This window comes from Panicum hallii, chromosome 3 (genome assembly GCF_002211085.1).
Source record: "Panicum hallii strain FIL2 chromosome 3, PHallii_v3.1, whole genome shotgun sequence".
NCBI lineage: Eukaryota > Viridiplantae > Streptophyta > Magnoliopsida > Poales > Poaceae > Panicum > Panicum hallii.
The window spans coordinates 60,212,951-60,229,953 of NC_038044.1; the positions used below are offsets into that span (position 1 = coordinate 60,212,951).

Below are 17,003 nucleotides of genomic sequence, written 5' to 3' on the forward strand. Positions count from 1 at the left end.
ACTAGTTTATCCAAATAGGAGTGCTCATAGGTGTTAAAGTTTAGCAAGATATAAGTGCTGATAGGTATTAAAGTTTAGCACTCAACTTTACCCCATCCAAACAGACTCATATAAGATATAAGTGCTGATAGGTATTAAAGTTTAGCACTCAACTTTACCCCATCCAAACAGACTCATATAGTCATAGAGCTGGGACCAGAAAGATTATTTACTTGCTTATAACTCAAATTACAGAATACATAAATTTATGATGAATCCTCGGCTTATATACAAAACCTAGACTTTCCTCGCAAAAAAAAACAAAATACAAAACCGAGACTAAAACATACAAAAGTTGATCGGTTGGTCTCATCTTGGTGCAGGACCTATATGAGTTGCTGATGCAATGCCTACCTGCTGCAACTCAGGCAAAGCTTCCTTTCCCGGGTGATCACTTAGTTGGGCATCGCTATGCAAGTCAACACTTGTTGCACTGAGGTTGAGCGCGCTGCTCGGGGCTGAGCTGTAGTAGCCCATTGCATAGGACACCTGCAGCTCCAAGCTCTCCTTGACCTCTGCTACAATGTCAGCCATTGCAGGTCGCTCCCTCGATGGCTGTTCTTTGCACTTCAGTGCCAACTCTGCAACTTTCCAGACAGAGTTGACATCGTACTCCCCTCGCATCCTTGGGTCAGCAATGCTTGCAATGTCACCCTCGGAGAGCTTCTGGCGCACCCATAGCGCGACATGGATGCTCTCGGTGTCGCTTACGGGGACTGCTGGTGGCTGGCCCGTGATAAGTTCCAGAAGAACAACTCCGAAGCTGTACACGTCGCTCTTCTCACTGAGCTGGGACGTGTTGTAGTATTCAGGATCTAGATACCCCAGGGTACCTGCCGGCATGGTGGTGACATGGGTCTTGAACTCGTCGGCAAACGCCTTCATGAGCCCAAAGTCAGCTATCTTCGCCTCAAGGTCAGCAGATAGCAGAATGTTCTTCGTCTTTACATCTCGATGGATCAGTGGAGGCTGGCATGATTTGTGTAGGTACTCCAATCCTGCATCCATGATTATGAGGCAGTAGAGTTTGCGGTTAGGTGGATTTGTGGAAGTTTCGTCAGATTTAGGTAGTGTAGGCATCATTTCGTACATGCATGAAAGCTTTGTCAAGTATAAAGTATGACACAGAATCACAGATGCACATGCATCAGGATGCATTTCTTACTACTGTGTTTCTCTAATTCAGGCAAGTCTAGTCTTACTAACCTTGGGCGGAGTCGAGCGCGATCTTTAGACGTTGATGCCAAGTGAGGGGTGTAGCAGCAGAGGCCTCTCCTGTGATGAGTGATCACAACAAAATGGTTATACCAAGGTCTGTGCAAAATGGTGAAAAAGTAGATGGTTGGTGAAATTTGGTCACGATATGGTGCAAGTCAAAAGTGTGTCAAAATTGGGTCACAATATGATGGAATTTGTTTTCTGCAACGAATCAAAACATTTACCATGGTAACGAGTGAAAGAGCATGCATGTTAAACCAACTAGGCACAAAGGTGTTTTTTTTCTTTTTGAGGGTGCATGAAGTTGGTAATTTACCCCTTATACGGTCCTCTAGATTTCCTCCATGCATGTATTCATAGACAAGGGCCATGTGTTTCTTGTCCTTGCAATATCCGATCAAGGAAACCAAGTTCTTGTGATGAACTCTGGTCAAATGCTGAGCCTGCAAAATGTAATAAGAACATTTTGTTTCAGTTTTCAAATGCACACATACAGAAGATAAAATACAACTGAACTGACTACCTCAGCTAAAAACTCTTTATCCCCTTGAGAGGAGGTTTTTGAACGCATCTTGACAGCAACTGGACTTTGGTTCTCCAAATATCCTAGGAAGACAGCACCAAAACCTCCTCGCCCTATTTCTTCTCTGAAGTTAGCAGTCATAACTTTTAGCTCCTTGTAGGTGAACTTTCTGTTCTCAAATATGTTTGATCTGTCTTCTCGACTATTAAGCCTTGAGTTGGTTGCCATCCATTTGTCTAGAAAAGAACCACATGTCAGATATGAACAATCTTCAGTGGATTCAAATTTAGATATTGCAATTCCTTGATGTTGTTTTTGAAAGAAATTCCCTAAAAGAAACGTTACCTTGGCTATTTCTCATTCTACGGAGGATAAGAAATGCTGCCACAAACAGTAGAGTTGCTACTACTACTATTGGAACCACGGTTGCAATAACAAGTGTTTTGTTGCTTTTCTTCTCTAGCTCACAGGTCGAAGCATCATTATCACACAGATCTGCGTTGTTACCAGTCCTAGCATTGGAGCAACACCTTTTGAATTAATTCAATTTAGAGAAAGAAAATTTGACGATATACTTTTTTGATTCAAATAGAAGGAGCTAAGGGTGTGTTTGGTTCCGGAGGGGTAAAGTTCAGCCCCGTCACGTCAAAGAGAATCTTGACATTTAGAATTATTAAATAAAATCTGTTTATAAATTTTTTTCACAGATAGGTGCTAATTCGCGAGACGAATTTAATTAGCCTAATTATTCTATATTTGCTATAGTGATACTACAGTAACTATCTGCTAATCATGGATTAATATGCCTCATTAGATTTATCTCGCGAATTAGCTTAGGGGTTCTGCAATTAGTTTTGTAATTAAACTTTATTTAATACTTCTAAATGATAAGATTCTTTTTGATGTGATAGGTCTAATTTTAACTCTCTGGAACCAAACACCCTCTAAGACATATTTTTCTACTTTATCCTCCTTTAATTTATGGAAGGTTTCATGATCCGTATCCAAAGGACCTCATTTGGATGCAGTGAACTATTGAAATATGAGTTGGTTACATGATACAAACCTCAATACAAGAGATCCATTTTGATGCCTTTCTAGTAGATCAGCAGGTACCCGTCCACTGAGTTTGTTGCTTGACAAGTCACTGCAGAAATTCAGTTTGTTCAATATAGTGATGCAATTATCATAATGTAATTTCAGGTAAACAAAAATACTTACAGGAATTTCAGTGATGGCAGTTGCGCTAGAAAATCTGGCACTGGACCAGATAGGCTATTATTTGACAGATCCCTGGAAGTTTACACATACAGTTATTAGAAAACACTAGAGTGGATATTAGAATCGATTAGCAAAATTTTATACTGCTTTAAGTTTCCATAAATAGAATTAACAGGTAAGTATTATCTGTATGGAGGTGAGAACTTGAAGAATTTTCAATATTCTTATGCATGAAACACCATACTTTGTATGACAATATTGGTCACTTACAGGTATTCGAGGGATTTTAGATCCCCAAAAGAAGACTCAACTGCACCAGTCAACCCACTTGATGATAGACGCCTGGAACAAATCCAACATCAGGTTATTAATACCAGTGCATGGAAAATAGACGTTCTTCTTAGTTACTTTGCTGCTGCATCTATGCAAGTCTTTAATGCTCTAGAAATTCATGGTAGGATGCTTTTAAAATGAGTGTTCTACTTACAGAGCTGTTATCCATGCAGGACCAGATGATGGATAACTGCAGTTCAAGCCATCCCATGCAAATGCTTTCGGTGCACAAGGATCGCCCATCCAATTTTTCTCTAGCGCATACGTTGCGCGGATCATCATCATAGCCTTAGCTGTTCATATGGAAAAACAAAAGGAAGGCAACTCTGAGTTCATGCTTTGTGACCTCCAAAGCATTCAAAACTGTACTTATAACTATATTCTAGAAGAGCTCTCAACTTTACAAAGCTGGTCAATAACGCAAGTGATTGGCAGCAGTTTACCAAGTGAAAAGAGTGTTAATAAAGACATACCATCTGCATCATTGGTCCCAAGCTCAGTCACCGGCTTTACTGAATATATCTCGAACGCATTCAGGATGGGTGGAAGTGTGGCCTCCGGTGTGGCCACAAGCGAGACAGTATGCTGGCCTGAACCCTGCACCATCCTTTTCACCACCTCTGCAGAAAGGTACTTGGGGGTGAAGCCCTGGCTGCCATTCCATACAGAGTCGTCGATAAGAACATCAAACTGCCTCAGCCCATTGCTTGGCACCCTCCTTAACTCGGCGAAGTAGAGAAGCAGAAGGTAAGTTGAGTTGCCATCATCCAGGGCGGGGTCTGAGCTCCATGAGAAGTCGATCCGGGTTCCATTCACCGGAGTGACAGAGCTCCCCAGTATCCCCGTTGGCTTGTCGAAGCTAGTAGTAGTGTTTGAGATGTCCACATTCTCTGTGGTTGTTATGTTGGTCCATGCTGCATTGTTGCCGTACCTTTGCCAGAGGCGGTCGTACGGATCAGAGGGGTACCTGTTATTGTTTTCAAGAAACCGAATCGTGCGTGGTGAGACAATCTACAGAAATAATTAACCACTTAATGCTGATTTCAAATGAAGGTTCTTCTTCTTCTTCTTTTTTTTTGCAAGGGAGAAACAAGTGAGGTGTCATCTGATGCGAGTCTGAAGATCACACTGACCTGAATGGTTGAGATTCTGGCCAGAACTGGTACCGATTGAAACCGAAATTGGCTGATGGGCGGGAAAGACTGAGCAAAAGCAGCGACTGGTTGACAGTGGCCTCCGGGTACATGGTCGCTCTGAGCGGCCTGAGGTCAAGGCCAGAGATGAACGGTGTACCCAACCCTGTATTGACCAAGCATACCTGTACATGCATGCACAAATTAAATGATATTATTTTTGTAAGATAAAGTTTTTATCATATAAAATTAATTGTAGATCCTCAAAAAATTCAAACTTTGAATCTTGATAAAATGCCAAATGGATATAAAAATCAGAGATTGCAAGATTAGACCCGGAGCTTGCATTGGGCCGGCAAACAGCTAGCTGACCTGCATGGAGTCGGCCGGCGACACAGCCACCGCCTCAAAGATGTACACTCTGTTGACGGAGGTGACCTTGACGGTGGCCCAGTGATTGACGCCGAGGTGGAGGTCGAAGGTGGGGGCCGCGTTGAGGCCGTCGTAGTTGCCGTAGTAGAAGGTGGCCCGGACGAGGTTCCTGCCGCCCGGCGCGACCGGCCGGAGCGTGTAGCAGCTGCGCGTGGCGCCGGCGCCGGGGAAGTAGCGGACGTTGCGGTACCGGTCGGCCAGTCCCTGGTCGACGTACGGCGGGCGCACGACGGCGTTGAGCCCCTCCCCGGCGTCGACGAAGCGGGCGTCGGAGACGTAGGGGAGGCCCCCCGAGGAGGAGTCCGGGTAGCTCCAGTTCTCGGCGATGCCGCAGTCGATGCTGATGAAGCCCGCTGCATGCATGTATTAAAACTAGGTCTGAGAAGACAAAACCATGAGGCCGCAACGGATCGGAGGGTAGAGGACGACGGAAATGGTAGCGTGAATGAATGAAGCAGCTTAATTGGTGCCTGGAGGATCGAGGTCGTCGCCATGGACGACGGCGAGCTCGGGCCATCCTAGCATGGACGACACTGCGGCAAGGACCAAGAATAGCGCAGCAGGTGATGGCGCCGCCATTGATTGGGGCGAAAGGCAAACTAATCGACTGGTAGCAAAGGTGGTTGGTAGCCTACTATATGTACGGGTTGGTACGGCCGATCGATCAATCGATGGGTGAAGCAAGCAAACGAATGAACGCGGCACACGTCAGCACGCACTGCACACCCCCCCCCCCCCCCCGGCGTGCATATACAGGCCGGTCAACGTCGTGCATCGCAAGCACTGGAATTGTACATGGCTGCTGGGTCCACGCAGATCGATCCAAGTCAACGAGCTAAGCTAAATAACTCTGATTAGTTTGATCTTTTTTCTGTTGAAAAATCAGGAGGGCTTGCAGCTGATTTGTTTGCTGTTGATGCCCACATGGCGTGGCATGATCGAGCTGCCAAACGTCGTCGCGAGGACGGCCGGCTGGCAAGCACGCAGTTAACAATGGCGGGCGTCCTTATCCCTGCAGGCCGCGGGCGCGACTTCCCGCGCGTAAATCAAAGTCAAGCAAGCGACGTCCATTTTAATTTTTGCCGGAGCCTGCCCGATTGTCGCCGTCGAGCGGCCGGGGGCGCTGCTGCCGTCCACGGCGACGTACGACGTGGCGGTGTACTGGTTCAGGGGCAAAATCTCTAGGCAGCTAGTAACATAGTAAGCTGCATTGACTAGTAGTCTGCTAGATTACTTGCATAATATTTTTTATTTTCCATGCACGGCGCTCATCAACTACTCCCTCCGTTCTAATATGTAGTTTATTTTGATTTTTTTATATTCATAATATTTGCTATGCACCTAGATATAACATATGTCTAGGTACATAGCAAAAGCTATGAATCTAGAAATACCAAAATGACCTACATTTTGGAACAGAGGGAGTACAAAGTTTCACTAAATTCTTTACTAGTGTGTAATTTTGAATCGGTCTAGAAGTTTTGGATCGGAGTCAAAAGTTTCTAGAACAAATATTGAAAGATTTTTCAGTCTAATTGGAGGTCCCTTCTCGATCAATTTCAAATATATTTGTTCCAAACCAATTGGAAAGATATTTTAACGTAAATATTTGTTAGACCCGTTTGAAAGCTTCAATGAATCAAATTGTTTTTGGTCTAATTGGGGGTCTGCTGAATGAATTTGAAATTTTCTTGTTTGAATCATCTTGAAATTGACAAAATTATCTTAGGCATCTCGTGGTCATGAAGGCTTTTAAAATAGTTTAGCCACTGAAGATCTTGCACTGGGCGGGCAATCAGTACATGCATCGCCGAGTACCTCATCGGCGACCCGCCACAGAAGGCCGAGGCGGTCATCGGCACCGCCGCACTGGCAGCGACCTCTTCTGGACGCAGCGCTCGACCTGCTCCCCCCGCCGCCCCCCCCCACCCCCACCCCACCCCCTTCTGCTTCCGCCAGAACCTCCAACCTCCCTACTATACAACCCGTCCCGGTCGAGCACCTACCTATTGGGCTGGGCGGTGGCGTGCAGCGACGCCGCGTGCGCCCTGTCCGATCGGCGCCGAGACCCGGTGCTCGCGCAAAGGCAAGGAGTGCTCCATCCTCGCCAGCTACATACGGCAGCGGGGGTCGTCGCCGGGGACCTCGGCACCGAGGAGTTCTTGTTCGGGTCGGTGAAGGTGAGCCTCGCGCGCGTTCGGGTGCATCGGCGCGAGCACGCTCAGGGCGGCGTCCCTGGAGGGCTCATCCGGCGTGATCGGGCTCGGCAGGGGCGCTCTCGCTGCTCTCCCAGCTCTCAGCGACACCAGGTTCTCCTACTGTCTCGCGCCCTACTTCCGGGGCGACGCCTTCAACCAGCGCTCGTTCGGTCTTGCCGCGCTGCCAGGTCCTCCAGGTGCACGTTGCGGTACGTCCATCTTATCCCCGCCGCGCAGGCTTGGATCGCAAGACCCTTCTGCCTTGCGTCCGGCAGCAGCAGCGCCGGGTCCAGCGACAGCGAGTTATTGGTTGGTCGCAGACATGATCACGCCCACGTTGATCGCTTTGCCTTGGAACGCCGTCCAGGCAAGCAGCTCCCTCATCAACACGCGCTGCAGCTCGCGGTCGGCGTCGAACAGCGCTAGGCCATCGCGACCGTGTCGTCTCCCGGGAGCGCCAGCCGGGAACACGTCACGCACCATCCTGTGCTCATCTCCGAGGTGCTTGTTCTCGGAACTCCCTGGATCTGACACGAATCAATGCCGCCGAGGTGTGGTGCGCCAACGCCCAGGCGGTGGCGGACGGGCATGGACGCATGGTCTTCCTGTGCCGGACGGGAGTCCGGGGAGGGGACGGTACGGATGGGCACGAGCCGGATCCAGAAGCAGCTCAGCGGCCTCGAGAACCTTCTGCCTCCGTGCGTTATAACGCGGCGAAGCTCGTGATGGCTTGCCGCTGCCGGCGTGGTTTGCCGTCGACCATGGCGGCCGGACGGGCAAGAGGCGGACGTACCCTAGGGGCGGTCGGTAAATCAAATACCGTCCGGGGTGGACGGTAAATGAAATACCGTCCACCCCTAGGTGCTATAATAACCGTTGGATCGAACTTGACCGGCCGAGATTTACGAGCACATATATAATCACAAAGGGCCCTTTTCCGTCTTCCTCACACGTCCAAGTCCCCGCAGGTCACCAGTTCACCACGCCCCGGTCGCCGCGCGCCGCCCGCATGCCGGCCGCCGCAGAGCACACTGCAGCGACCTCGCCGCGTTCGTCCCGACCAGGTGCCGTGCCGCCATAGAGCACGCCGCGGCGACCCCGCCGCGTTCGACCCGTCCACGTGCCGTGCCGTCTTAGAGCACGCCGCGCCGCGGCGATCTGGGTGGGTTCGTCCTGTGCCGTGCTGCCGGGTCCTCCATGTCGGATCTCACAGCGCACGCCTGGAACGCGAGCCGCTTCCGCCTTCCCGCATGTCCAGCGCATCCGCCGGGATGGTCTCACACCATGATTGCGCGCACGTTCTGCTCTTTGCTGTCCAACTCCGTCCAGGCGATGCAGGCTGGTCCGCCAGCATGCGCCGCACCTTGCGGTCGGCGTCAGACCGCGCCACCGCGACGGCGTCCGCCTCGTCGACGAATTGACCGCACCTTATCCCAGGGCGCCCGACACCACGGCGTGCATGGTGGTGTTCAGCGCGGCGATGCCGAAACGCGAAGCTGCCGATGAACGAGACGACCGTCATCGGCAACTACACGTGCAGCAGAGCACGCACCTGCTCTACGACCTCGGCAATGGCGTCCTCTCCTTCCAGCCGGCAGACTGCAGTTCCTTCCATGTGACGACATACTGTGAATATATTTTGGAATTTTGATGCATGCTGTTTGTGTGTGCGCGCGCGCCCGTATGCACTTGTCCCCAGTAATAACTAGCCAAATTGCTCTGCTGTAGCACACTGCACACGGCTAGATACTTGTATCTGTATTCCCAATGTGCTCCTAACACTGTGTTCTCGTTAATTGTTTCTATTTATATAATACACAATCATAGTAAGAATATTTTTTTCAAAATATGGTGGGGATATAGACGCTCATAGACACGCATACATACGCCTACATCGTATTTCATTGAGCATTTCTGAGAGATTGAATTAACAGATCTTTAATTTGATAAATTTACTACTGACGTCTCGACATATACGAAAACATCACCTACCACTGAAATAATAATACCATTTATTTCTGATACAGTTCCTTTAAGAAAATATTTCTGATATAAATACATAGATTTGCGAGCACGTGAGCTGGTAGGCTTTGAAGTTTGAACCGGGATTGGTATGTTCCTTCAAACCGAGTTACTCTCAGTACGCGTAACACAGACTTCTAATGAGGCACAAAATCGTCACACATATGTACAAGCATCATTAGTATAGGAGAAGGTATTGACTACGTCAATCCCTACATACATATGGGGATATGCCTCTTAGTGTTCCTGTAGCCATGCCAATTGTCACGCATCATCGTGTCTACCGTCACACGGATGGGCAGGCGACGTCACTACCAACAGCGCGGTGGCATCCGGCGCTCGCCACAACCAGGTAAACCAGCAGCAGCACGGCGGCGCCGCACCAGCTCGCGAGCGCGGCCACGGCGACCTCCCGGCTCGCGGCGGCGTTCCAGACCTCAGCGCACGCGAGGCCGTAGAGCACCAGCGCCATGGCCAGAGCCACGCGCTTCCCGCGTTCCCTCTCCGCGTCGCCGCCGCCCGAGCCCGACGACAACGATCCGGAGCCATCGTCCATGGCCTGCGCGGCGTAGTGCACCATCAGGAACATCGCCGTGAAGGCCGCGCACGCCAGCGCCAGGTCGTCCGGCCGGCTCAAGAGCTGCCCGTACGCCACGGCGAGCGACGCCGCCCCCGCCACTATCGTGACGGCGCCGGGCATCTATCCCCGGCCGGCCGGTCCCGAGACCTGCTCGCTGCTCTTCGGTGGAACAAGAACAAGCAGGCGAGCTCAGAACGGTAGAGAAGAAAATGGTGCGCGGCCGGGGAGACAAATCTGTAAGAGCCTATTTGTACTGAGATTTCAGCAAGACTATAGTAGCAACAGAATTAGCATCCCTGATACGGAGGTTTAAAAGGTTCTTTCTTGGCATCTAGCGCGTGACAGAGACCGAAGAGAAACGTTGCTGATCGGAGGTTCCAGATGGCTGCATCTTATTCGAGCCTTAGGTCATTTTGGTGAAGCTACAGGATTTCTCTCACTGTGGACAGGGAAGAAGGGTGCATGTAACGACTATGTGGAATATGGTTGAACTTGAGCAAGACATTAATTTACGAGTTGAAGAAACAAGAAGCACGGCCTCTGGATGATCGCCGTCAGTGTGTGGAAAGTGGCTTGCAGGTTGAATATTAAGCCGGCCTCTAACTAAACATTCTACTTGCTTGCTGCAATACAACTGCATGCTTCGTAGTCTCAAGACAAACAGTTTATAGACTGAAAGAGATCGAACTCATTAATATAAAAACGAGATCCTGATTAGTAGTAGAAGGCTCGCAGAATTGTTCGATTGCAAGCCTCGGTACAAGAAGGTTTATTAGTTACTATATCCGTCCTAGATTTAGTGTTCAAAATTTGTCCTACAATATATTTATTTATAAGTCCCAGAGGTTCTTTGGGCCATAAACTATCAAAAATACCCCTCTCGTCTACCCTCATCCGCGTACTACCAAGCAAGTTTATTCGGTTGCGTGCAAATAAATTTATTTGGACTTTTAATCACGCATGCATGTAGGTAAATGAAGGGCGATTTGTGCTTTCCTTAAAGATTATGAGAAAGTTTAAAACCAGCCATATCTTGGATGGAGGGAGTACGTATGTATTTTTTTTAATTTGGATTTGATATAATATATGGGATAGACGCTTTAATTACATATACAAATCATGTATATGGAAAAGAATATTTTAAACAATATATGCAAGCGTGTAATTACATACAATTGTACAAACTATGCTGTATCCTTTTGGTTTTATTGGTTCTCATTACTTGTTTTCGAGACAATAATCTCTTATTGTTCCACAGGACTATTCAAACTTTATCCGCATCATGACAGGATATACCATCGGTTATCAATTATCGCCACTTATATTATCTAGGCTAAAATTTAAATTCTTTTACCACCTAGTAGTATCTGAGTTTGTTGAAAAGAAGTAATGTTAGTTGCTATGCTGATTCGATGCTATCATGAGGCAAATGTATTTATCCAAGCTCAATCGATTTAAATTTGGTTAAAAACAATATCAAAGTGATTAGTATTCCCTCGGCCCGTTTGTCAATTGCACGGATAATACCGTCATCAGCTGCTGATTGCACGCTAACAGCTCTTGGATTCATCATCATCATGCATGTTCTCACTCATTCCCCTGCCCGTTGACCTGCCATAAGAAACTCCACCTCCCACCACCCAGTCCCAATCACTGGCGTTGACCGGACAACCTCCACGCGACACGACGACACGCTCGTTCACCTGATCGATCAGATGCTACTCCACCTATTAGTTCCCATGCATCGACGGCCACTACTCCACCAGCGAAAACGATCAGGTGGAAACCGGCCAGCTCGCGCACGAAGCCATGGCGGCGGCGGCGATCCTCCTCCTCCTGTGCTTGGTCGCGGTCTCGTCCGAGCTCGCCGCCCGCGCCCGCGGCCAGCAGCAGGCCGACGCCGCCCCCTCCGGCTTCGTCAGCATCGACTGCGGCATCCCGGAGGGCGCGGCGTACGCGGACCAGTCCACGCGCGGCCTGCGCTACGTCTCCGACGCCGGGTTCACCGACGCGGGGCTCAACGCCGGCGTCAACCCGCCGTACAACATCAAGGGGCTCGCCGACCGCTACCTCACCGCCCGCTACTTCCCCGGCGCCGGCGGCGCGCGCAGCTGCTACACGCTCCGGGCGGTGGCGCCGGGGGGCAGGTACCTCATCAGGGCCGCCTTCTACTACGGCAACTACGACGGGCTCGACAGGCCCCCCGCCTTCGACCTCCACGTCGGCGTCAACCGCTGGGTCACCGTCAACGTCACCGCCGCCGGCGCCGTGTACATCTTCGAGGCGGTGGCGGTGGCGCCGGCGGACTTCTTGCAGGTGTGCCTGGTGAACCGAGGCCTCGGCACGCCGTTCATCTCCGGGCTCGACCTAAGGCCGCTCCAGGACGACATGTACCCGGAGGCCACCGTGAACCAGTCGCTGACGCTGCTCAACTTCCGGCGGCCGACGGCGACGTACAGCTTCAACCGCTACCACTTCTGGCGGCCGGCCAGTACATACCGGGTGTTCAGGTGAGTTTCCAAACTACATTTTTTACCGACACTAAGCAATGCTCGTGTAGACTTAAAAAACCATAACAGCTCGTTTGGTCGGGGATAATTGGTGCTGGAGGATGTGAGTTCAGAGATACGAGACTAAAATTCTTTTGTTTATTTCGTAGGAGGGGAGTTTATTTGGGATGGGAAAAGAGAGTCTAGAGATTTTCTCTCCGATCTCTTTACATGGGGAGGGATGGCAATTGGGAGGGAATTCTACTCTAAGATAAAAATAAATGATCTTAACCGTTTATCATGACTTCTTTGATTTCCCACATCAAAACCCATATTTGACACAGAATATGAATTTCCTCTCCAACTCCCTCTCTTAATTTCCTCCACCAACCAAACAAAGGATCGAGACTAAAAATCAAACTGCCCTCCGTCAACTTCCGCCACTAATTCCTATGCCCCTTCCTATTCAGTTATCAAACGCACCCTAAGGATTAATGAAAATTATGCGCACAATAGATTAAGTACACGATCAGCAAAATCGGCAATCACTATGTGAAGGGGGCTGCGAAATGGAACCTAATTGATAGCTGGCAATTCAATAATGACCGTGAGGCTCCGTATGGATCACGAGAAACAGAAAACAAGGAAAAGGGCACACAGAATAGTCAAAAGGTTGCATTTGGATGTGTGAAAAACAGTTAAATTTTGAATGGTAGGTATATGGTTAGGTAGATAGAGACAGACAGGATCAGAGGAGTGAAAAAGATAGATGTTGCTTTCGAAAACTCAGAAGAAATGTCAAGATGAGCTTAGACTAGAACCACATTTTGCTCCTAAATTGTGTATGATAAATTCTATAGAATTCCTTTAAGTCAGCTTCATCCAAACATGCTGTTATGAGTTTTTTTTTCATTTTGATGGGTATTCTTCAACATTCTTCCATTTTTAATGTGTTCTAAAAGGGCTGTAAATCATTGTTTGATTCTGATGAATAAATTCTAATCATCATATCTTTCTGGAAAAACAAACTCACCAAATCTTTCCTCTTCCATTGTAAAACAAAGCTATGATCTACATTCAGATCCCTAATGTTTTAAAGTTGCCTCCTCCTGGTACTGTCTAAACTTCCAGCATCTTTTCGTCAATTCTGTTCATATTGATCTCCTGAAAACAACAGGTACCCATTTGATCCATACGACCGGCTCTGGCAGTCTTTTGGTGATATTGATGCATGGACCAACATAACAACCTCGACAGCCGTCGACGTCTCCAACATCAGCAGCTTCCATATGCCATCGAACATTTTGTGGAGTGCCGCCACTCCGGTGAATGGAAACCGGATCGACTTCACATGGAGCTCGGATTCCTCCATAAACAATGGCGACGCATCATACCTCCTCTTGCTTTATTTTGCGGAGGTACAGAGGTTACCAAGCAATGCACTGAGGCGATTTGATATCCTTGTCGATAACGCTACATGGAACAGCAGCCAGGGCTACAGCCCGAAATACCTTTCTGCCGAGCTTGTGAAAAGGACGGTGCAGGGATCAAGCCAGCATACTGTATCGCTTGTAGCCACACCAGATGCAACTCTTCCACCAATCCTGAATGCATTCGAGATATATACAGTGCTGCCAATGACTGAACTTGCGACGAATGATGGAGATGGTATCTGCTTTGGCACTTTTAGCTTTGCTCTGCTTTCAGTCACCCTGCATCCATCAGCATCGTGTTGTGCTCATAGGATCGTAGGGTTAGGCACATTTTGGTTGCAAGGAAATAGGGTGCATAACTTCTTGCATTGACCTGTTTATTTTGTCATTTTGTCAACATATCTTAATCTCAACTAGAACTTACGAGCTCAGCTTTCAATGATCTGGACGTCATGAACAGCCAAGGCCATGATGAAAATTCGCGCAGAATATGGATTGAAGAAAAATTGGATGGGTGATCCTTGTGCACCAAAAGAATTTGCTTGGGATGGATTGAACTGCAGTTATTCTTCATCTGGCCCTGCATGGATCACAGCTCTGTAAGTACGACACCTAAAGGCTTTCTACCACACACAAAAAAAAGGAAGATTATAGACTTACATGAATGCTAGATAACTGATAAGAATGAATAATTGAATATGCTTTATGCCCTGACATTGACCAACTATTCGATTTGCTGCAGACACTTGGCATCTAGTGGGTTGAGTGGTCAAATCGATGCTTCTTTCAGAGATCTAAAATCCCTCCAATACCTGTAAGGCAACTTCATCGTACAAAACGTAGTGCTCAGCGCATCATGAATTTAATAATTTAGTTACTATTTGATCATGGTTACTAGAACTCAAATTGGCATAATGTTCAAGTGTTCCTTATCTGTTCTAGTGTCTACTTTAGTATTTTCACAAGAATTATAATCGCAGGGACCTGTCCAATAACAATCTGTCTGGTCCAGTACCTGATTTTCTTGCGCAAATGCCATCGCTCAAGTTCCTGTAAGTATTTCTACATTTCTGAGCAGATATCACTTTTATTTAAAATTCAATCAACATATCAAACTGGGTTTCTGCAGTGATCTGTCAAGCAACAAACTTAGTGGACCGGTTCCTGCAGTTCTACTACAAAAACATCAAAATGGATCTCTTGTATTAAGGTTTGCATCATGTCACTAACTTCAAGAACTCACTTAATCCAATTAACTCCTACTACTGGAACAAAACAAGTGCAGTTACCGCATGCTTTCTCTCCACCTAACCAATTGTGATAGTGTTGCTCCAATGCTAGGACCGGTAACAATGCAAATCTGTGCGATAATGATGCTTCCACCTGCGAACCAGAGAACAAGATTGGCAACAGAATACTTGTCATTGCTATAGTTGTCCCAATAGCAGTAGCAACTCTACTATTTCTGGTGGCATTTTTTATCCTTTGTAGAATGAAGAATAAGCAAGGTAACATTTCACAAACGAAACCACATGCATTCACTGAAGGTTGCTCATATAAGATGTGGCTTGGCTGTAGTTAACAGGACGGCAAACAACTCAAGGCTTCCTAGCCCTCGAGAAAGATCAAATATATTTGAAAACAGACATTTCACCTACAAGGAGTTGAAGCTCATGACAGCTAACTTCAAAGAAGAAATAGGGAGGGGAGGATTTGGTGCTGTCTTCCTAGGATATTTGGAGAATGGAATTCCAGTTGCTGTTAAGATGTGTTCAAAAACATCTCAAGGGGATAGAGAGTTTTCAGCTGAGGTAGGCCATTCAGTTGAATTTCTTCTGTGTGCACACTTGAAAACTGAAAGAAATGTTCTTATTACATATTTGATATTTCAGGCTCAACACTTGACTAGAGTTCATCACAGAAACCTTGTTTCCTTGATTGGATACTGCAAGGACAAGAAACATCTAGCTCTTGTTTATGAATACATGCATGGTGGAAACCTAGAGGATCGTCTAAGAGGTATGGTATCACCACAAAAGAAAAAATAACTTTTAGGTGCCGAGTATTCAACATACTCTTTAACTCGCTTTTAGATTGTTCGAGAAAAGAAAAAACTCGCTTTCAGGTTTCTATTTCAGCTTTGTCAAACACAATTCCAGTCCTTATTCACCAACAACCAATTTGTTGTGACCATCAATCACAGGCGAAGCCTCTGCTGCTACACCCCTCACTTGGCATCAGCGTCTCAAGATTGCTCTCGACTCTGCCCATGGTTTGTAAGCCTGTACACACCTGAAGTAGTAAAATAGTAGTAAGAGATAAATGTTGTATCATGGTATATAGAACTTAAATGTATGCACTAATAACCAGCTGATTGTCCCAATTAGTTCTGGAAATGCCTCAATAAGTTAAGCTACCTTCTTCCAACCCACCAAACGCTTAACAATTGCAACCTAATTACCAGTACATGCACACAAATGCAGGATTGGAGTATCTACATAAGGCGTGTCAACCGCCACTGATCCACAGGGACGTGAAGACAACGAATATTCTGCTATCTGCTGAACTTGAGGCAAAGATATCTGACTTTGGGCTCACGAAGGTGTTTGACAATGATTTCAGGACCCACATCACAACACAACCAGCAGGTACCCTGGGATACCTGGACCCTGAATATTATAACACATCCTGGCTCAGTGAGAAGAGTGACGTGTACAGCTTCGGAGTTGTGCTACTGGAGCTCATCACAGGCCAGCCACCAGCAGTCCATATTACTGGCACCGAGAGCATTCACATTGCACTTTGGGTGCGCCAGAAGCTCTCGATGGGCAACATTGAGAGCATTGTTGACCCGAGGATGGGAGGAGAGTACGATGTCAACTCTGTCTGGAAAGTTGCAGAATTGGCACTGCAATGCAAAGAGCGGCCATCGCGGGAACGGCCAACAATGACTGACGTTGTGGTGGAGCTCAAGGAGTGCATGGAGCTGGATGTGCTGCACGCAAAGGGATATTACAGCTCGGCGCCGAGCAGCACAATCAATCTCAGTGCAGCAAGTGTTGACTTGCAGAGTGATGCACAAGAAAGTTATGCAGGACAGGAAACTGTGCTTGAGCTGGAACAGTTAGGCAATAGATCATCAACTCAACTAGGTCCTGCACCACGATGAGATAATGGTCTAGAATTCATGGAGTAAATCAAAGATGCATCAGAAAATTGTATTTCATCATGTTATTTGAGCTGTTAAATCAAGTAATTAGTTGCACAACCCTCCATCTAAGAATGTTGTATGCTTATGATAGAAACTGAAGATGTAATTTCCAAGCTCAAACATTGAGACAGAAAATTTAATGGGGATAGGAAATAGAATCAAGACTCAAAA

At 47.4% G+C, this 17,003-nt stretch overlaps 2 protein-coding genes across 2 annotated transcripts; one reads left to right on the forward strand and one right to left on the reverse strand.

The window, feature by feature from the left end:
- Positions 1–204: 204 nt before the first annotated feature.
- LOC112885578 (probable LRR receptor-like serine/threonine-protein kinase At1g05700) lies at positions 205–5,262 on the reverse strand. Its single transcript, XM_025951165.1, has 12 exons — positions 4,840–5,262; positions 4,468–4,652; positions 3,808–4,301; positions 3,489–3,627; positions 3,272–3,343; positions 3,002–3,073; positions 2,847–2,927; positions 2,126–2,292; positions 1,781–2,016; positions 1,574–1,700; positions 1,246–1,314; positions 205–1,037 (listed from the first exon to the last, which is right to left on the reverse strand). Exons 1-12 carry the CDS (start codon positions 5,260–5,262, stop codon positions 349–351), a joined length of 2,754 nt encoding a protein of 917 aa, XP_025806950.1. The 3' UTR covers positions 205–348.
- A 5,397-nt stretch (positions 5,263–10,659) lies between these two features.
- On the forward strand, positions 10,660–17,003 carry LOC112885579 (probable LRR receptor-like serine/threonine-protein kinase At1g51810). The gene is made up of 12 exons (XM_025951166.1): positions 10,660–10,665; positions 11,563–12,209; positions 13,366–13,856; positions 14,082–14,220; positions 14,364–14,435; positions 14,602–14,673; positions 14,751–14,831; positions 14,963–15,129; positions 15,200–15,432; positions 15,514–15,640; positions 15,825–15,893; positions 16,105–17,003. Exons 1-12 carry the CDS (start codon positions 10,660–10,662, stop codon positions 16,788–16,790), a joined length of 2,790 nt encoding a protein of 929 aa, XP_025806951.1. The 3' UTR covers positions 16,791–17,003.